This window comes from Nycticebus coucang, chromosome 11 (genome assembly GCF_027406575.1).
Source record: "Nycticebus coucang isolate mNycCou1 chromosome 11, mNycCou1.pri, whole genome shotgun sequence".
In the NCBI taxonomy this organism is placed as follows: Eukaryota; Metazoa; Chordata; class Mammalia; order Primates; family Lorisidae; genus Nycticebus; species Nycticebus coucang.
In genome coordinates, this window is record NC_069790.1 from 10,011,645 (window position 1) to 10,033,689 (window position 22,045).

The window sequence follows — 22,045 nt, forward strand, 5'->3', positions numbered from 1 at the left end:
CTGACTAAAGCATTGCACAACCTATCCACATAATGAAACACATTGCATTTGTACCCCCTTAATATTTTGATTTAAAAAAAATCTGGATTACCTACATTAATATCAGACAGAGTAGAGGGACTACAGGGCAAGTGCATTACCTGGGTGGGGTGGGCAGTTCTTTCTATAATACTAAAGGGTAAAAAGGGAGCTGATTTATTAAAAGGACATAACCCTCAACATTTATGTACATGACATCTAAATATAGGATGCAAAACTGATAGAACTGCAAAAAGTTCTGCACACAATGATAGCTGGAGATTCCCTTTCAAAAATTGGTAGAATACACAAAAAACAAATTGGTAAGAATACACAAAGATAATAGCCGGGCGTTGTGGCAGGCGCCTGTAGTCCCAGCTACTCGGGAGGCTGAGGCAAGAGAATCGCTTAAGCCCAGGAGTTGGAGGTTGCTGTGAGCTGTGTGAGGCCACGGCACTCTACCGAGGGCCATAAAGTAAGACTCTGTCTCTACAAAAAAAAAAAAAAAAGACTACACAAAGATTACAACACTTAAGAACACCATCTCTATAATATATGCACTCTGTTCAATGGGCACATGCAATGTGGACAGGTAAGTCTCAAGAAATGTAAAAGAATTCAAATCATACAATGTTCTTTAACCACAATATAATTAATTATATGTCAATAACAGGGAGATTTAAGAAATCCTCAACTAAAGAATATGCTTTTTAATAACTTTTGGTTCAAAGAAGAAATCAAAAAGAGAATGAAAAAGTACTGTGAACCAAACGAAAATGAAAACTATATATAATATCAACAATTGCAGGATTAAGGGAAGGCAATAATTAGAGGAAAATTTATAACAAAAGCACTTATATTAGAAAAGAAGCAAGATACCAGAAAAGTAAAAGTAGACTATACCAGAAGAAATGAAATAATACAAATAACATTCTATAAAAATGAAAGAAATAATAAGGAAATGTTTTATCCAATTTTGTTTCAACAAAATTGACAACTTTCAGAGAAGGATACACATTTCCAAAGCTACCTCAGAAAGAAATCAAAAACGTGGATAGCCTTATATCTTTAAAGAAATTAAATTTTAGTTAAAAATTTCTTACCAAAAATAAATAAACAACAAGAACAAAAAGAAATCCAGGTCCAAGGGGCTTCACTTTATGAAACATTTAAGGAAGAAATAGCACCAATTCTACATAAATTCTTCCAGAAAAGTAAAGAGGATGGAAAACTTCTCTACTCATTCCACGAGGCCAGTGTTACTCTGACACCAAAACCAGATAAAGAAATTGTAAGAAAACTGCAGAAAATCATCCTTCATTAACAGAGATGCAAACACCTTAACAAAATTTTTAGCAGACTGAACCAAACAATATGTGTATAAAATTGGTAATATGTCATGGCTAAGTGAGGTTCATCCCAGGGTAAAAGAATTATTGATTTGATTTTAACAAATGTTACTTAAACCAATGTCATTTACCATTATAACAGATTTTTTTTCTTTTAACTACCATTTAATTTCTTGCTCTTACAATCTAGATTTGGCAAGTCTCTGAGTTGAGAATTTTTTTTTATTTTGAAGTATTTTATCAACAAATAAAAACTGCATATACCCAAGGTATACGATGTGCTGGTCTAATATCTATGTATCTATCAACACACACATACCCCCACGCACACGCACATCACATCATGATTATAACAATCAGATTACTCAACACATCCTTAACCACCCACAGTCATCATCTGGGTGCGGGGAGATGAAGACAAAGTCTGCTATTTTATCAAATATCCAGCCAATAGGATGGTGTGATAAGCAGATTTTTTTAAGGTAACAAAAACAACTATCCTATCAGACACACACACTTGCCCCAGCTAGCATCCCACCAGCTTTCCTTGGCTAATTCCTCCCCATTCTTCAAGATCTTGGGGATCAGGTATTATTTTTACATGATATCACCTGTCCTCCAGCCCAGGTCAGGTCACAGCTAAGTTGTACCTGTGGGCACTGCCTTCACTGGAATGACCTGTGGCTGACATGTTTCATTCCTTTAACAGCCCGTGAGCCTTCCCAGCACAGGACTAGGTATACATCAGGTGCTCAATAAATGCCTGTTGGATAGAGGCAGGCAGCAACACTGTGTACGTAAGTACAGAGCGCCTGCCAGTGACAGCATGGATACTTCCCATATGGGCAGAGGAAGCATTTCTAGTAGGTGCGGGGCATGACTGGACATGGGGTCCTGTGTTCCTGCATCAGTGTTGGGCCCCTCGGGGACACTCACAGCAGTATATTCCCCCCTGTGAAAGTTATTTGTGAGGACATGCTCACAGACAGCCCAGACATGAAACCCACAGCCAGTAACAGAACAAATTGTTGACTAACGTGTGTACAGCAGTTCAACATCCAAGACACGTGACTGTGGTTTCCATGACATGAACTCCCTGACAAGCCCAGCAGACCAGCGTTACTGTCACGTAGACAGAGAAACACACACTCGAGAAGATGAGGGACTGAAAAGGGGGTGGGACCACAACTCTAACTCAGCCTGTGCTGCCAGGAATTCAGCCTGTGCTATGATCAAAGCTCAGGCACTGCAAAATGGGAATGACCCTCGAATTAAGCATTTAATAGCAGAGAAATAAAATGTTTTAACTGCATAGACACTAAATAGCATAAACACTGAAATTATATTTGCCCTAGTGATTACCAAGTTCAAAGGCAAAAATTACACTACAACAAAAGCATCTGAATAGTTAGGAATGAGGAGGCTGAGGATGTCGTCACAAGGGAAAATCCTGTCTGTTTACCCCGGTTTCTATGACTGACCTGAGCTATGTAAATAATTAAACTCACCTACCCTTTGGCCTGGCAATTTTGCAATAGTTTGAGGCACTTTGATGTTTGTACAACATGTCTAAATGGCCAAAGGGCAAACAGAGTCTAAAAAGTTCCATGTTTTCCTGGGGTTACAGGAAAGTGGATGGCATTTCTTATTAGGTCTCTGGACAAATACGTCAGGGTGTTCCATTTGGGCAAGGCTTCCCCCATGACACAAATGCACAAGAACGCAGCCCGGGAACGCGTGCTCGCCCTGCAAGTGTGGGTGAGTGCAGCATGCAGTGGGTGTTGTTGACTGAAGAATCCCATGGCAGGCTCTAATGTTGCATTTAATAACTTTAAAAGGACATCAAAGCCCAGAAAAGGCCATACCTCCTACAGGGAGCATCTCCCTCTGGAAGAGCAACAGCCAAGGCCCAACTCTGCTCTGGGAGTACAGGGAACCAACTGGGCACCCTAGTTAAGAACCCAGAAATCTTGATCTTGGCCCAGGCTGTTCTAGTCTTCCTAGTTCATCTCTGAGTACGTATTTACAACTAAAAGGTCTTAACCCAGAGGGTCTGAGTCTGCAGATCTCCCCAGATGGCCCATCTGGATCACCCTGGAGAGCTGGCCGGAGGTGGATGAAGACCACACTCACTGGATGGCCTGGCATGAAGAGGCTCTTCTCCCATTACCGGGCATGGGCTCTGGCAAACTGCAGTGGACAGATGGCTTTCCAGGAACCAGTGTGCACTACACCTGTGGTCCACTCCCCACCCTGCTCTGTCCCATGGAGGCTGACCGAGGGCTGCGCCAACAGGTTCCCTGGCCTGACACTTCCGGTCAGGCTCAGCCAATGGGGAGCACCAGCAGCAGCCAGAGTTGGCCATGTCCCTTAGCTGAAGGTCGTGAGACCTGCTGGGTAACACTCCCCTTGCCCTAGTTCTGGGGCCCCTTCCCTCCTGACTGCCCCAAGTACCACACCAGCCTGTTTCTGCCGGTGCCCAATTTCTGCTCTTACAGTCCAAGCATCATTAAGGGCTCCTGGCCCCTCCCCACCCGAGTGTGCTGTCCACTCTCGCGCCCTGTTGAGCAGTAACATGCACGGTACCTTCAGAGATCAACTGTCCCACCACCACTGCCCTTTTTGACCCTTTCCAAGGTGCCCTCCTGGGGCCCCCAACCATGTGAGATGTTCTCCTTGTGACCCTGTGGGTGACCATGGAGCTCTACCTGCCCCGCAGTTCCCTTCACATTGCACTGTCAGGCCACCTGCAGTGACACGACATGGGCCAGGTCTATCCTTCAGGCTTAGGGGCCATGTTGGTCTTCACTGCCCTAGGGGAGGGAGCCTGGAAGGGGCACTGGGCTCTGATTCCTTGCATGGTGTCTGTGAAGGCTCCTTTTGTCTGCCCCATTCCTTGTCTCTTTCCCTCAGTCCCACGCCTCATCCTTCCAAAGTCGAATCCTAAGCATCCTGTGAGGTCCAGGGAAACACCTGCTCTTCTCCAGTCCCCTCACCCCCACCCTGGCTTTGTTTGTAGCAAAGTCATCATGCCCAAGATTGGGCTGTCTCCTGTGATGAATCGTCCACCACCCTGTCCCACACCACAGCCTGAGTCCTTTGGGGGGACAAGCCAGATTCAGATGTGTTTCCCCCAGGGACAACCCCACCAGGGGCCCCCTTGGTCTGCAGCAAGAATCAGGGTCTACCCTGCCCACACAGCCCTGCAGCAATGAGCCCACCACTCAGTGGACTGCAGTGCCCCCTGCCACCCCCGAACAGGAAACTGGGTGTGGAATGAAGACAGCTCAGGACCGCAGGCCCCTCAGGAATCTGGGGGTCTTCCCCAGCTGCAGGGTTAGTGCTGCACTAACCTGCCAGCACACAGGGCATCTTCTGCCCAGAACACACATTGCCTTAGCATGCAGGCTGAAGAATACACGAAATGGGAAAATCCAGAGACAGAGATGAGACTGGCAATTCCTAGTGCTGGGGGGCTGGGGAGAAATGGGAGATGTCAGCTAATAAGGACAGGGTTTCTTTCGAGGGAGATAAAAATGTTCTAAACTTGATTGCAGTAATGGCTACAGAACTCTGAGTGTAATGACCACCACTGGACTGCACACTAACAGACTGAGCTGCATGTTGTGTGAAGCATATTTAAATAATGCTTATGACATACAAATACAATAGAAACAAGAATAATAAACAGACCAGCAGTTAGGAGCCTGTGTACACAGATACACACAAATACACAGGGGACGTGTATGTATACATATGTTTGTTCTTTCTCTTGTTTACTGACAGCAACAAAATAATTCATCATCTTAAATACACATCCTTCCAGGTCACACTGCCATGAATCCACTTTGCTGCTTCTGTCTTTTCTAGAACTAGAAGGAAACAACTGTCATCATTTTTTATCCTTCTGCATGTCAATTTGCCCCCAGATACTCCTCACACCCACCTGTCACCACTTCCTCTCCTTCCCAGAAAGAGATCTCCCACAAATGGCTCTCCATGGACTGGGCTCAAGACTGTCCCGGGGCAGCGTGGGGCTCTTAGGTGAAGGACCACACAGCCTCACAGAGCTCCGGCTATGCTCCAGCCCATGGCCAAGCACTTGGGAAAGAGAATTTCAGTAATGTCTGGCACATCTGGATTAGGATTTCAGTTTTTTCTGCTCTAACTCATTTTCCTGCAGGAAAGGAAGGGGAGCTTGGCAGGCCACCATCCCAAGTCACACAGACCCTACATGGAGCATCTAGAATTGGGGACCAGGACTGCCTGACACCAGATCCCAACCTTTGTCACCTGCTGTTGTGGACCAGGGTCTCAGACCCTGGAACAGGTGACCTCCACCCAGCTAGCCTCAGGAACAAGGACCATAAACTGACAGGTTCCCTGACTCCAGCAGGTCTGTTAGAGCCTGATCCTGCAGCCAGAGACACCCGGGTATCTCAGAACCTCAGAACTCCTGCCTCCATGGAGAGCCCTCGGCTGGTCCTGGCAACCAGTCCTGTTTAGCTGTGCCCATCTGTGTCTGAGTCCCAACTCTGGGCTGGACTCCCTCAGTCCTGGCTGCAGAGTGGAGGCCCCTGGCTAAGGTTGCTACCACCTGGCTGCAGACACTACTCTGGCCAATAATTGGAGCCCACCTAGAGTTCACATAGATGGGGGCTGGACCCCAGCTTGGCCATCCACTTACCACCATCCAGCCCTGGCATGCTCTCCCTCTGAAGTCTGTTCTCTTGCCTGTAATCCCTCCTGGGCAGTGCTGCTTGGAGGACTGATAAGATTAAATAGTTCCAACAGCAAGGTCAGTTGTTTTTACTGTGTCAAGATAAGAAGGCTGGCTCTTGCTAAAGTTAATATCCAGTTGCCTCATTGACTGTTTTTAGGAGAGAAAACCTTGGTGAACAATTTCCCCAGAGGGAAACAGTTTGAAAGTTCTGCAGATGGGATGTGAACTGGGTAGCCCAGTCCTGAACGCTCAGCTGCCTCACCTCCAAGAGGTGGAACATGGATCAGGTGCACAAAAGGTTGGGGGGCGGGTGGCACACACAGAGACACACTCACACCAGCACCCATGTGCTGTACTGGCCCCTGGTCATGGAGGGGACACAGGTTAGCCCCAGCCATTTCTGCATGTGGCTCCACAGCCAGTACTCATGGTCACTATCTAGCAGTCACCACCTGGCCCACACCCAAACAGCTCCTACAGATTCCAGAAAAGTGTGAACCCCTCAACCTGGGAGGGACTCAGGTAGTCAGTGCCCGAGGCCAGCTCACACATCCACCACTCCTCAGAGTCTCCCAAAGAGTGGTCCCCATGCCCCTTGCATCAGAATTTCCTGGGTACTTGTTAAAAGTACAGATCGCCAGCCCCACCTGCAGACCTACCAAATCTGGGGTGGGCAGTGTGAGTTTCCTAATGCCTCCGATGAGACCTGCTCTTACCACTCAGCAGAAGCTCAGCTCATCCCCCGGGGCACCACCAACTACACATGCTGCTCAAAGGTGGGGAACTCGCTGCCTCAAAGGACAGCCCACTGACCATCAGACAGGTTCTGTCACGTGCACCCTGTGGCTTCCGTGGGTGCCCTCCAACATACTCCTCCACCCCGATGGTGCCTGGCCCTTGCACGTTTCTGAGCAGGAACCTCTGCAGGTGTCCCAGCCCTCAGCCCCTGCCTAATGCTCGATAAAGGCACCTTTGCATGTCCCCTCCACCCCCACAGACAGCAGAAAGGGTCCGTCTTACCTGTGCAGCCCAGAGGTAGTCCAGCCGCAGCCTGACGTCCACCTGCCTGGCATGCAGGGCCAGCGCGCAGGAGAACAGCAGGATAGCCATGATGGGCTCGTAGCTGCGCCCAGAGATGGGGCTGCCCCTGGTGGGAGACGAGGAGGAAAACCCAAGTCGGTGCTGAGCTTCCAGGGCGAGGCTCTGCCACCAAACCAAGAATCATTCAGAGAGGGACCCTCGGGTGGTAATACCCACAAAGGCCTTGCTGGGGTTGACCCAGGCCAACAGCTACTTCTCACTGGGAGAGGTGAGGCCTTGCCAGAATTGGGGCTAAGGAGAAGAAAGAGAGAAGCCACCAAATTAAACGTTTTGTACATAACTAGTCCTCCTTGAAAGTTTCCTCATCAGCAGACTATGTGGAATGTAGCGGCACCCCGGCTCAGGTCTTTGTCTCTTGGGAGCTGTGTACTCACCCGGCTCTGGTGTATCCACTGAGCTCCAGGACGAGGATGTAGGACAAGGTGAGCCCACACAGCAGGATCATTTTTGGCAAGGAAGACACCCGCAGGAATATGGCTAGCGGGAGGGTGCCCACCAGGCAGCAGAGAAGGGCGTGGTATGCAGACTCACAGGGCAGGGCGGGCAGTGCTGTGCGCCGGCCCCCGGATGAGAAGACCACTAGGGTACTGTTGGGCTTGGAGCTCCAGGCCCAGGGCAGGCAGCCCACCTAGAACAAGGAGGGCACAGGAGCTCAGAGAGGCGGGGTGGGGGCTGAAGGCCCTCGGGAAGTTTGGTAGTGCCTCCCTCCCAACAGCCCCCAGGCCTCCAACCTCCCACCTGCTCAGAGCCCTACTAGCTACCAGAGACCCCAGGAGAAGCAAGCGATGCCCTCGGCATGGCGGCTCTGTCCTGTTATCCCCCTGCTTCTGTCCTCTGCATGCTGTGAAGGAGCAGTTTGCCCTATACCAGGGAGAGTTCGCATTTCCTCTGCTAGATGAAATCTCTCCTTCCCTCCTCCTCTGGGCACCCTGCCTGTTCCTGACATCTCTGCCGATCACCCCTTGTCTCCATAGCCTGGTCCCCGGCCTCTCGCCTGGCTCTCCAAGGCCAGCTCTCCAAGTGGGTCCCTCACCCAGCCCTCCCTCCTGCCAAGAGCGGGAGATGCTCACCACACATCCTTGGGCTACCGAATAGATTAAGACCACGATGAAAATACACAAGACGGTGCGAATCTGAATCGTCAGGCACCCTGGAAAACACTGAACAAGAAAATGTGAATTTAAAAAATGTCCTCTGGGGCGGCGCCTGTGGCTGAAGGAGTAGGGCGCCGGTCCCATATGCCGGAGGTGGTGGGTTCAAACCCAGCCCCGGCCAAAAAAAAAAAAAAATGTCCTCTGATTACAAAGCTCCTTCACACGCACAGTATATAATTCACGCAGCAGAATGTGAAGAGCAAGGCCCATGCTGCCAGATCCATACCGACGCTCATCCTCCACACAGATTTCTCAGCTGTTTTCATATATTTGTTCTCCCAGCTGAAAAACTTGCCAAGGTTAAGAAAAGCATCTGAAGCTTTTAAATCAGAAAGACTCCCCTCTCCCTCCCTCCACCCAGCCCTACGAGTTTGACTCGCACGGAAAGGAACTGAACAGATTAACTTAACGTTCTCAGTAAGTTGAATTCGTCCACCTCACAGAAATGGTATAAGCTGCCATTCATTGGTGTTTTCTTTTATATGCTGTAAATTAGTTTTATCATTTTATGCACACGGGTTTTACATAATTCTTAAAGTAATATTTTATTTTAAATCCATTTACTTCAAATCATTTTGAAATATTCAACAAACAATTTCATGGATAAAAGTCAGAAATCCTTTTTATCCTCAATGCTCCTGAAAGTAAGAATATAAACTAAAATAAATGCCCACGGGGACCTTACAGAAAACAACAACTAAACCCAACAGAGGCTGTGACTGGCCGGGGGCCCTCGCCAGCCTGTCTGATTTATTCCTTTAATCCTCATTCCTACTCTACTCTCCAGAGCCCAGCCAGCCCAGCGGCACTTATTCTATGGATGAAGGCAGAGAGGTGTGTCCCACCTCACTCAGAGGGTGGGTTATGGATCTGAGTCCCAGTTCTGGGTTCCCTGAGTCCCGGAGCTGCTGCTGTCCCCTGGAGACTGGTCTCTGCTGATGTTCTCAGGAAGAGAGCCGCTGTGCAGCAGTGTGAGGTTCAAAAGCTTTATGGACTTTAGCTAACCGCATTTCCCTCGCTGCCTGCCCCAGGGGCAAGGCCCAGATGCAAATCACTGATCCTGGCCTGCTACAGGGCCTTAAAGCCTGACCACAAAACTACAGGCCACCAAGTTACCATGAGACCTGAGCTTCCCCTCCTGAACTAGGTGATATCCAACCCACCAAGCCACAAGGTGTGCAGCGACCGGGCAGTTGTGGCCCCGGTGCGCCCAGCCTCACTCCTGCCTCACTGCCTTCTCTGTCCCAGCTGCAGCTGTGGCTCCTGGAAAGTTCCCTTCCATCCATGGCCCAGGGAAGAGCCGATTCAGGCCTGGTTTATAGATGGATTTGCTTTGGCACAACCTATAAGGGCCAGTGGCAGCACAACAGTCCCTGTCTGTCACATCCCTGAGGGGCAGTGGTGAAGGAAAAGCCTCCTGGCGGGCCGATCTTTGGGCAGAGCACCTGTGTGTGCCCTTTGCTTGGAATGAGAAATGACCAGATGTGTGATTATGTGCTGATTCATCAGCTATGACCTGAGGTTTGGCTGGATTGTAGAGGAATGGACACCATGCTTGCAAAGGACAGTTACTGATTCTTATCACATTAAAAGGAAACACTGAGAACAGGACAGTCTCCTGGCAAGCCTAGAGATGTTTTGTGACTTGGGGGCAATCCCCCAAGTAACCCAGTATTTCGGAATGAGATAAGATCGGTCACTCACTAGTAAGCATGTGTTAAACATTGATGCTTGGTCCTTCTTCATGAGGGTTGTGGGGAAAGCACATGTGAGGAAAGAGCACATGGCGGTCCTTACGCACGCAGCCCCGGTATGTCATTACCCTAACTCTCCACACCGGTTGTGTATGTCATTGCCTTAACTCTCCACACCTGTTGTGTATAACCTTAATAAATAGCCATGCGGAGGGGGCTGGGGCTACCCTGCCCTTAAGGTTAGCCACCTCTCGCAAGCTTGTACTTCTAATCCGTGTCACGCCTGGTTCCTCCTGCAGAAACCAAGACCAGGGCCTTAGGGGTCATGACGCTGGATGGTCAAGGACTTGGAGGAACACAAAGAACTGGTGAGAAGGAGGTCTGGGGAAAGAAGAAACTGGACAGACCTCTCTAAGTGGGGGGAGGGGGAGTGAAGGTATTTGTGTCCCAGGTGCATGTCCACCAAAAGGGGGTCAGAGCAGAGGAAGATTCCAATAATGAAACGGATCAGATGGCTCATTTTGTAGATACCAGCCCCTTTCCCTAGCTACTCCGTCATCATCCAATGGGTGCAGGAGCCAAGTGGCCATGGTGGCAGGCATGGATGGTTCGACGGACTCAGCAACATGAGCTTCCACTCCCCAGGGTGGGCCTGGCTATGGCCACTGCACTGCATAGGTACAGAAGGGGCAGGTGTTGATACAAGTCAGTGGTCTTACCATGGCTCCATCATCTTGGCTTCAAGCAGAGGCAGAATGGCCTCTTACAGGCTCAGTGACAGCACCAGCTAAGCAGCATCTTGCAGGGCTCTGCACATGCTCTAACTCTGCAAGCGCTCTGGAAGCGCTTGTGCTGCATGGCAGTACAGGGCTGTTAGAATGGCCATGCAAGCAGAAACCATGCAGCAGGGCTTGAATCATCAAGGGGACAGACTGTGATTGTCCTGGGACCCCTGGGATGAAGTTTTGTCAGAATATCAAAATTCTCTGTCAGCTGTAAACATGTTGAGAAATTGTTTTAAAACTAATAAAGCTAACACTTAGCACACATAAAATAGAATCTAGTTCTAAAATGATAGCCGATATTTCTCACTCTAATTTCTGAGCCAGTGACTCTGATGAACTATCATGTCTATGACTATGTGACATTACCTCACAGAAGGAATTCTGCAGGTGTAATCACGTAGTAATCAGGTGACTTTGAGTTACTCAGAAAGGAGTGCCTGGAGCACCTAGTCTAAAGACACATGAGGTCTTTAGATGCAGTGCAGAAGATTTGTCTAGTTTTGCTTTTGTGGCCTATGATTTTGGGGTCAGGTCCCCCAAATCATTGCCCAGACCAATGTCATGGAGCTTTTCTCCCATGACTGAATTAATAAAAAAAAAAAAAGAAAAGAAAAAAAAAACATGGATAGAAGAAAACGTTTGCAAACCATACATCCGGTAATTGACTAAAATTCCCAACATATCTGGGCGGTGCCTGTGGCTCAAGGAGTAGAGTGCTGGCCCCAGAGGTGACGGGTTCAAACCCGGCCTCGGCAAAGACTGCAAAAAAAAAAAAAAAAAATCCCCAATACATAAGCAACTCACACAACTTAATAACAATAAATCAAATAACCCAAAGAATCCTAATAGACAGTTCTAAAAAAAGACATACAACAGCCAACAGATGTAGAACAACTGCTCAACATTACTAATCCTCAGAGAAATGCGAATTTAAACTACAATGAGCTATCATTTCACACCTGTTAGAACCGCTGTCGTTAAAGAGTATGAGGAATTAGTGTTGGTGAGAACGTGGAGAAAAGGGAACTCCTGCACGTTGTGGGTGGGAATGCAAATTAGTACAACCAATACGGAAAAAAGCCTGGGGGTTTCCTAAAAAAAATTAAAAATAGATCAACCATATATGATCCAGCAATCCTACTGCTAGGTATAAATCCAAAGGAAATAAAATCAGTATGTTAAACAGACATCTTCTGTTCATTGCAGCACTATTTACAATAGTAAAGAGATGAAAACAACCTAAATGCCCATCAGTAGACGAACAGGTAAAGAAATGTACATATATGCAATGGAGTACTATTCAGCCTTGAAAAAGAAGGAAATCCTGCCATCTCTGATAACACAGGTGAGCCTGGAGGGCATCATGTTACGTGAAATAAGTCAGGGACAGAAAGGAAATATCGCATGGTCTGACCCACACAGGGAGTCTAAAAGAGTCAAAGTAGACAGCAGAATAGTGATTACCAGAGACTAGGGGTGCATGGTGTTGGGGTAGCGATCAAGGGAACATTTTAGTCAAAGAATACAAGTTTCAATTAGACAGGAAGAAGAAGGTCTAGTGACCTAGTGCACAGCAGGGTGACTACAGTTAATAACAATGTCTTACATACTTCAAAATTGCTAAAAGAATAGATTTTAAATGTTCTCACCACAAAGAAATAAGTGTACGAGGTGATGTATATGTTAATTGAGTTAATGTATGCACACATATAACATCATACCCCATAAATCTACACAATTATGATTTGCCAATAAAAAATTGTAAAATAAAAAATGAATAAATTTAAAGGGTTTTCTCTAGCTGGCAGCACAAGGGGAAGCCAGGGAAGTCAGAGGCTGCCACCATGGCCTAGAGCCAGAGGAGGCCCAAGCAAGACCTGCAGAGGGGGCCCTGGGCAGACAGAGCCACCTAGATAAAAACAACTGGGGCTCTTGTCTCTCTGTTTTTTCTGAATCTGCGAGCCAATAAATTCCCTTTCTCATTTCAAGAGGTTCAAATAGGCTGTTCAGTTACTTGCACAATGTTAACTAGGGCTCCACAGGTCCAGAGAGAAGAGGTAGGTTTGGGAGGCCAGCTGCCCCAGACCACACCCTGGGTGAGGGTGTGACCTCCAGCGCAGAGTATTTCAGATCCCCTCCATGCAACACTCAATACCTGATCTGATAAATATCTGGTCAAACAGAGTTAAAATATTGCTCCAGAAATTGAACAATGATAATCCGAAGGTCCAGCTCAGAGGTGGCTACGCTTTGCCTTGAGCCCCTGGAGGAGCAGAACATATGAATGATAAGGAGGGTTGTCTGCTTGTACCCCATAAATGCATTAATGTATATAGCTATGATAAAATAAATAAATAAACAAATTCATTAAAAAAACCTGACGGCCTCCCCCTTTTTCTCTTGAAAGTTAATTTGGGCAATGCTTATCAATTCCTTTTCATAAGCAAAACAAAAAACAAACATCTACAGACAAAAATAGCATACAAATAGCTTGTAGAAATATAGGGGGAAAAAAAGCTGCTCTGTTATTAACAATAGAAAATTCCCCAAGAACATGACCTACTTTCAGTCAAACATGGACCCAACAGGTTGTTAGCCGTTAGTAGGACCCTCAAAGGACAACATCCAGATAGGTACAAATGACAGCAACATTGTTGTGTCAAAAAATGACTGTACCCACAGCATGAAAGCGAGTATTCCAGAATCAGCCCCCACAGGACTGGACTGTTGCCAGCATGAGCTGAATTTAAGAAGAGGACCCCCTCCCCAGTGGGAGGAATCCACCAACTACAACAGGATACGGTGCAATCTTCCAGCAAACATGCCAGAGCCAGGGGAGGATGCAGGTGACCTCCAGCGGTTAGACCATTGGCCTCACTGCGAAGGCAACGCTGGCTGGACGGCTCCTTCCTGACACACAGCTATGGGCTATAGAAGCTGCAGTGGTTTAGACCAGTGGTTTTCAACCAGTGTGCTGTGAGAGGATCTTAGGTGTGCCACGAACATTTTTAAAGATCATTAATTAAATTATTTTCAAAAGAAATTAAAAGCACAGTTAAGTACGTTCTTTTTACTCTTGTCTTCAATCCACTTAACTTAAGTGTGCTGCAGAAGTGTAACTATAGGTTCAAGTGTGCCGTGAGATAAAAAGGTTGGGAAACTCTGGTTTAGACAAACACAGCAAGAAGCGTATGTTTCTGTCTACCCTTTCCATACCTGCGTCCATCTCCACTTGGCCCTGACCATGCTGCCTAATGCATTAAGGACAAAAAAAGAGCCTGTCCAGGGTGTGGGAGGTGGACAGTCGGATCAGTGCTTATCACAGCCTGGTATAAGGAAGGAGAGGAGCAAGGTCCTTCCTAGTTTTCTGACCAGGTGTCGATGGAGAAATGAATTTCATTTTACTACCCGCTTCCACCACAACTGAAATAAAACGTCCAGGAAACCCCGACGCAGGATGATAGTTTTCATTCCTTTGTAAAAGCAGAGCTGTTCACACCTCACACAAATTGATTTCACAACCTGCCAGTGAGTTGCAATTTGAAATTTAAACAGTAGTGACTCCATTTATGCTAAATAAATAAACCCAGTCCCACACAGACACACTCAGGGGAGCTACTGGGGGACTGAGGCAGAAGATGATGTCATGTGAGGACGGAGGGATGACAAAGCAGGAACCACTTCCTGGCCACCGCACTCACCAGTGTGCTTTGAGCACCTCGCCCCCAGCTTTAAGGATATCTGTGTGGGTTTTTTCTCTCTCTGTTCTTACCACCATCTAGTTTAACTCAAATATCGTAACAGGTACAAATATCCCCACCTTCTTAAGCCTATGCCCTAGCTCAGGGTCCAGATCAGGAGAGGAGGGTCCCAATTGGGATAGTGGGGGTCACTTCCCCTTCCCTGGGTCCTCCAGAGCATGTACTTCTGCCTCCCCTTAGAGTTCCAGGTTCACAACAGCTCGTAAGCTCTAGAGAGGAGGCAAAGGAGGATGGGGACACAGGGCTCAAAGGCAAGTCTTTAAGCACCGGGCAAGGTGGGAAGAGAAAAGGGCAGCCTGCCCAAGGCACATCCCAACCCTCTTAAGAATCCTGCCACGCCCACACCCCCAGGATCCAGGTGAGTGTGCCAGCTGACCTCGGTCTGCCCTGTCTGCAGCACCTTCAGCCCCACCTGGGGTCGGCGGTCTGGCCTGGGTGCACCTCCCCGGCTCCCCTTCTTTAGGCTCAGCTGTCTGAACCCCAGCCTGGTCAGCCCCGCGGTCTCCCCACCATGTTTCCTCCAGGGCCAGCACTGCTACCCAGTATCCTCAGCCTGGACAAAGTTCACATCCTTCCCCAGCTGGGTCTTGGCATCCAGCCAGCCTAGTTCTGCCCTTTTCAGTTCGCAGCAGGACCCTCAGGCCAGCTCTTCCAACTTGCGCAGATGACAAGGCTGAACCTGTAAGCCCTCATCATTTCTAGGACTCCCACCGATTGCTGAGATGGGCTCCACCCACCACCCTTTTCTTTCCTCTGCCTTCTCCCTCTCAGTCGATTTCAGAAGACTTCACTTGCACGTACGGTATGCCAGGCCCCACTACACAGGCTGTACGTAGGTCAGCTCCCTGGATCCCCCGTCAGCCAGTGAGGTGGAGACCACTGTCATCAATTCTCAGAAGGTAACACTGAGGTCCAGAGAGCTGCAGCCCAAGGCCCAGAGTTGGCACACCCCTGAGGAACGAGGACCCATGTGGTATGCAAAGGTCTCAGGTGGCCATGCAGCTGCCACACCTGCACTGGACACCCTAGTTCTGGACACTGCCAATGTCGGGCAGGAAAAACTTTGTCTTATTGATGCCACAGGCCTTCTTAGGGATATAATTTGGCAACTGGACCTCATCCCACCTGCGTGAGCCACATCCATTCACATCTCTTGCCTGGGCACACTGGCCTTCTGCTAGATGGCTGTGACTCCTGCCTGCTAGCCTCCCCTATACCTCCCAGCCTCCATCCTGCTGTCTGTCCATATTGGTTTGCACAGGCCTCTGCCACCCTCATCACCCTATGGGGGATGTTCAGAGTTCAGTGCAGAGCCAACAAACATGAGCCCAAATATGTGCTGGTGCAGTCAAAGCCTGACCCAGTGCACACTCATTGTGAGCTCAACCTGCCTCCCATGCTGGCTGAGAAGTCCAGGCCAGTGGGCACCCCTCTGCTTCTTGCACATCAGCCAAAAGTGCGACTTTGGGCAGCTCCTGGAGAAGTCAGGGCCCCACCACTTTTTGAGCCTGGCGCTTCTAAAGCACATGCTTGAAAAAAAAACACTGGATACCTGTTCACACTGGAAGGGAGAGTGGACGTTCAGAAAGAAAGGGACTAGCACAGCCCAGGGCAGAGCCCACCAAAAGGAGAACAAATTGAGTCAGGGAGATGCTACTGGCTGACATAAGCTAACTTACTTTTAATGTAATCATCTGGGAATTATGGTGGCCAAAGTTTCCAGCCACGAGGGCAGGGGCTTTAACACTAAACAGGGATTCTAAACAGGCAGTCTACTCTCACAGGACATGTGTTCTGTGGAGACAGCAGGCTTTAAAAATTTGAATATTATTTTATGGCCAAGTAGGTGCAGATTTTGCTTCCTAGTCATGTGAGCATGTTTTTTTTTTTTTGTAGTTTTTGGCCAGGGCTGGTTTGAACCCACCACCTCCAGCATATGGGGCCGACACTCTACTCCTTTGAGCCACAGGCGCCGCCCAGTGAGCATGTTTTTTTGATGGAGTCATAGGTGTAAATCTACTCATGAGAACCAATATCCCAGGATGCGACCAGCTGGGCAGGGCCCTCCAGGCTAGCATATGCTCCAACAACTGCTTCCTTCCTCTCCCCAACAGTTCCTTACACTTCCTATGGGACTTATGTGATCTGCACACCATCAGGGGGCAGACTGGTTCCCACCACTGGGGACAACAGGATAGGCTAGAAAAACGATCCTCTATCTATTGTACTCTCACTTGAAATTATATGAAAAAAAAAAAAAATCTTATTTGAAGTGGGAAATTTCAAAGCTTACCACACCAAACATCACTAAATCTCCAAACCCAAAGAGCTGGAGTGCAATTATCATCTTTCAATTGAAAAAATTAAGACTTACCTATGAACAATGACAAACTTGAATGAATAAAAATAAATGTAATCTTTTCAAAAAGTTGCCATTTTCAATAGTTACATAAATATGACACTGTGTTTGCTAGAATTATCGCTTGGGGGCAGTCTGGGGAAATGAGGCATTGGAAATGAAGGTGGAGAATGCGAAAAAGGAATTCAGGACAAGGAAAACTAGAGTCCTCTCCAGTGAACTATGGACAGGACGAGGCTACAAAGCTCAAGCCTTTGCTCCAAAGCCCATGAGAGCAAAGCAGATAAACCATCAGGGCCTGGACAGTGTAGACAGCCCCCTTGGAACAGTCTAGGACATGAACACACACAGAGCCATTCCTCTCCTGTCCCGTTGTGGACTCCCCATTCCAGGAGAAAGGGATCAGTATCTTGTGTTTGTTTATTTAATCAATACTGATCACCAGCCCATTGTGCCTGCCAGGCATGCTCTGCAAAGAACACTGGGGGCCCCACACAGAACTAGGGCTTACGGAGCACCTGCTACAGAAGTAGATGCCTCCTGCCATGGAAGGAGAGGGGACAGAGCTAATTTCTCTGTCCCATCTGTTCTGCAGACAGGGTAATCAAGGCCCAGGCACATAGCTGGACCAGGTGATGTGTTAAGTGCAGGACACACACCACCCAAGGACCTGGAACAGGCAATATGCATGTGAAGGGCACAGGACACCACATACCTGAACCCGGGTGATGTGCAGGTACAGGACACAGGCCACCAGGAAACAAATGCAGAACACTAGCAGGAGCAGGACAGCCACACTCCTGGGGGACAGAAGACATGAGGGTCATAGCTAGGCAAGTGCCAGGAGAGGAAGACCCAAGAGGTGCCTGGAAAGCAGCCTCCTACCATCCCCGGATCCCCCAGGAGAAAGCAGCATCATTCTCTGAGCTGCCTGCACCCAGGTCTCTAAGCACTTGGCCTTGGCTGGTTCTCTTCCAGGGAAAGGCATCTGGGGCTCCTGGGTAAGGGGCCATTCCTGAGCCCGCCCTTCCCATTTCTACTACCCTCACCCCCAAGATCTAGCCTGGGTGGCGAGACATAGGACTTTTCTGCAAGCCCTTTTCCTCACAATAGAAATACAGGAGTTGCCCAGAGTTTGTTGAGCTGTCCTCCTGCTGGGCTTTGTCTGGGAAGGACATTTCAATAAAAGGCTTGATCTCCAAATACAGTTATCGGGCAATTGTTGGGTTCATAGCATCTTGGCCTGCATGGGACGTAGAGCACCTGAGACTGAGGTGCCACCTGCTCAGCAGTTTCCTTAAGAAACTCAAGGAAGATATTGTTCCCACGGGTATGTTTTATTAAGGGAAGGATACATCTGGAAGAAAAGTAATGAGTGGAGACTGTGGTGGCAAAAACAAAAGCCACAAAACTCACATGGATTCATGTAATACTTACTAAAATCACTATATTTTCCCTCTTTTCAGAGGCCACTTTTACTTATTTTCATGTTTCTGAAAATGACATGGACTTAGAAACCAATGAGCCTATTTGGTGTACTGTTTATGTTCTTCTCCAAAAGCTAGTAAGACAATGGAGTGTGTTGTATGAATAGAAAAACTGAAAAGATACAATGTCGTAGAATTGAGTAAATTCAAAATTAAAAATTGAGTGTGATCTGCCCCATGTTGTATGCTATCAAGGCTTGCTACATGATTCACTGACAAAAAGGAGACTTGCTGGGTGGCTAACGTCTTCCCTAGGAATCAGGCATACTGGGGTATTAACTGTGGGAGGTGAACCTTGAACACAAAAAAGAAAATAGTCACCAACCCCACAAACCTGGACTTCCTGTTTTCCTCCCCATCTTGTTGATGAAAATACATACTGTGGGATTATCAGAAGGTAGACAAGGCCAAATAAGGCAGCCAGGATGAGGGCAAGGACAACGGCGCTGGTAAAATACTCGTCCTGAAGCTGGTGGTACTGTGTAAGAGAGAAGTCACGCCATCAGGGGCTTCCTCAGACAGGCCGTGTCTTCGCTGATGGCATCAGGAAGCTTTAATACCAGAGCCACTTACCTTTTGCTCCCGTTCAGCATGTTTGTACTTCAGGGTAAAGAAGTTCAGGTCCGCCATCTCCAGCTCTGTCTGGCGCGCTTCTAAGAGGCGGCTGATGTACCTGTTGACACGAGTACCTGGGGTGGTGTAGACGACGTTGGTAGAGAAGGATGAACGGTTTCTGAGTTTTTCTGAGGCTGTTCTCAATGCCCTCCGCTGTAGCCCATCATGGAAATAAAGAAATAGCATCAAATTCTCCACTTACTGACAAAGGCACTTGTAGTCCCTCTCCAGCCTGTGTCATCCACCACAGGCGGAGGGCCGGCACTGGGATCTGAGGTACAATCATGGCTCTGCTCTGGCTGGCAGTGGGATCATGGGTGAGTTATCTCAGTAGTCAGTGTTGGGGCTCCCACATCCATAATAGGGGTTACACTGCATGGATGTGATGGCGCCACAGCAAGGGTTACAGGATTTAACATGAGTGAGGTGGTGAAAACGGTACCCAGTACAGAGCAGGCATCTGCACTCATAAAAAGCCCAACACATACAGAAAGAGACGCCCAACAGTTAAAAGAACGGGCGTCCAACCATGTCCTTCTGAGAGGGAGAAACGGTGCCAAGAAAAGTGACTTCACCCGTCTTTCCCTGTGGCCAAGGCTAATGGGAATGGAGAGTGAGCATGCCCTCACAGCTTCCACCCATCAAGTGAGAGATACCAGAAAGCACCCATCTGCCAAAAGGAAAATAGATTCTAATGTAAAAGCACCATGAAGATCGGATCATCCATGCTTCGTAAGCAGGCCCCCCGTTATTTCATATATTTGAGCACAAAATGAGAATATTTAAAAGAGACTATGCATTTGGTTCCAGAAAATATAGAATAAGCACACTTCTATTTTTTATTCCTATATAATAAACGTAAGAAAACTGTGAAAGATGGAAAGAAGAAGGGAACCTCTAAAGACTCCAGGAGTCAAAGAAAAACTGTGTGTGTGTGTGTGTGTGTGTGTGTGTGTGTGTGTGTAGGCGCTTCTGTGAGTCTGTGTGTTTAAACCAAAGTTTTCCTTTTGCTTTATGTATTCCAGAGTAGGAACCAAAGAAGCTTGCAAACTGAAAATGCCACTGGGTATAGACAGAATTTTTTAAAGCCACAAGAAAAGCATGTTTTTCTAGCCAAAAGACCAAGAATGGGACAACCTAGAAAAATAGAAAACTTTCAGACAATAACCACCCTATTTTAGCCAAATACTATGAAAAAAAATCTGTGACCCCAGCCTCACCCAAGCCAGCAAAGGCCATGTGCACATTCTCAAGTTTTTACACTCATTAGGCTGGGAGGGGCACAACCAAGCCCCCAGTGAGGTAGTGCTAGAGAAAGCAGAATAGGAAGACAAGATTTTTACCTCTTTTAGATAGTAATAAGCCACCACTTGTGCTGTCAGAGAAGGCCTAATAAGGAATCTGAATTCCGTATCTGTTCAAGAGTAACAAGGTTTCTTTGACCCCCAGGTAGAGGCTGAGTAAGGAACCTGGAATTTCACTCCCAATAATCACCACCCAACTAGTGTAAAGTCTGAGGAAATCTGCTAAAACAGATGCAGTAAGATCCATAGTCTCATTATATAACACCCAAAATATCTAGGATAAAATAAAAATAAATCACCCATCATACCAAGCCCCCCCCAAAATCTCAAATGAGAAAGAAAATCAACAGATAGGAACATCAAGATGATACATTTGTTAAAGTCATCTGTAAGAATTTTAAAGCATTTATCATAAAAACATTTAAGTTATCATGAATATGCTTGAAACAAATTATAGAAAGTCTCAGAAAAGAAATGGAATGTATAAATTATAGAAATGAAACATACAAAAACCAAAATAAAAAACCCAGTGGATGGGCTCAACTGCAGACGGTAGTTCAAACGGATATTACCCAATTTGAACAATTAAAAAAATAGACTCAAAAAACAAAGTCTCTAGAATTAAGGGACAAAAATAGAAGACTTAACATTCATTCATGTTATTGGAGTCTTAAAAGGAAAAGAAAAAGTGTGAAACTGAACAAATATTAGAAGAAATAATAGCAGAAAAATTTCCAAGTCTGGCAATCTACAGATTGAAGTAAGTAAGCAAATCTTAAGCAGAATAAACTCAAAAAAATCAGGCCAGGGCAGTGCCTGTGGCTCAGTGAGTAGGGTGCTGGCTCCATATACTGAGGGTGGCGGGTTCAAACCTGGCCCTGGCCAAACTGCAACAAAAAAATAGCCGGGTGTTGTGATGGGTACCTGTAGTCCTAGTATTTGGGAGGCTGAGGCAAGAGAATCACCTAAGCCCAAGAGCTGGAGGTTGCTATCAGCTGTGACACCACAGCACTCTCCCGAGGGTGACAAAGTGAGACTTTGTCTCCAAAAAAAAAAAAAAAATCAGGCCAGCACACATCACAATCTAACTTCTGAAATGAAGGACAAGGAAAAAGTATTGAAAGCAGTATGAGAAAAGTGACACTTGATTTTTAGGAGGAAAAAAAAAAAACAATTAGAATGATAGCAATTTTCACTTCACAAACTATCGAGGCCAGAAATAAATGGGAAAGAATTTTCAAAGTTCTCAAAGAAAAGCGGTATCAATGCAGACTTCTGTATTCAGGAAAAATATATTTCAGTAATAAAAGCAAAACTGGAAAATTTTTAGATAAGAAAAGTAGTAAAAATTTGTAATCAACTGATTCTTGAAACAAAAATGGAAATGGTAACAGAAAGCATGTTGGGCATAAGAAAGAAAAAGAAAAACAGAAAGAATAAAAATATGGGCAAATTGGTAATGTACTTTCCTTCTTCTCTTGTGTTTTCTAGATGGTGCTTGCTGTTTGAACCAAAAATTATAAACTTATCTGATATACTATACTGTAGTTCTAAATAGATAGAAAATAGGAAATATTTAAGACATTTATACTATAAATAAGGAAAAATAAAGGTACTTAAAGGGAAGTAAGTTTTCTACACTAAAATTATTAAAATGTTGACATCAGTAGATTGTAATGTTATATAAAATAACAT

At 46.8% G+C, this 22,045-nt stretch overlaps 1 protein-coding gene across 8 annotated transcripts in view; it reads right to left on the bottom strand.

Moving 5' to 3' along the window:
• The window catches only part of ADCY1 (adenylate cyclase 1), a 165,165-nt gene that overhangs the window by 24,906 nt on the left and 118,214 nt on the right, over positions 1–22,045 (bottom strand). For 7 of the 8 annotated variants that reach the window (XR_008383691.1, XR_008383693.1, XR_008383692.1 and 4 more), the window contains exons 9-14: positions 19,005–19,199; positions 18,812–18,909; positions 17,660–17,744; positions 8,262–8,351; positions 7,566–7,819; positions 7,111–7,237 (exon numbers count right to left, since the gene is read on the bottom strand). Coding sequence is in view for 5 of the 8 variants with exons in the window: in XM_053609418.1 (XP_053465393.1) it covers positions 7,111–7,237; positions 7,566–7,819; positions 8,262–8,351; positions 17,660–17,744; positions 18,812–18,909; positions 19,005–19,199 (849 nt within the window). In the remaining 3 variants the exon portion in view is untranslated. Of the gene's footprint in view, positions 1–4,679; positions 5,240–7,110; positions 7,238–7,565; positions 7,820–8,261; positions 8,352–17,659; positions 17,745–18,811; positions 18,910–19,004; positions 19,200–22,045 lie in introns of those variants that run through there. The other variant, XM_053609423.1, reaches the window with a different exon arrangement.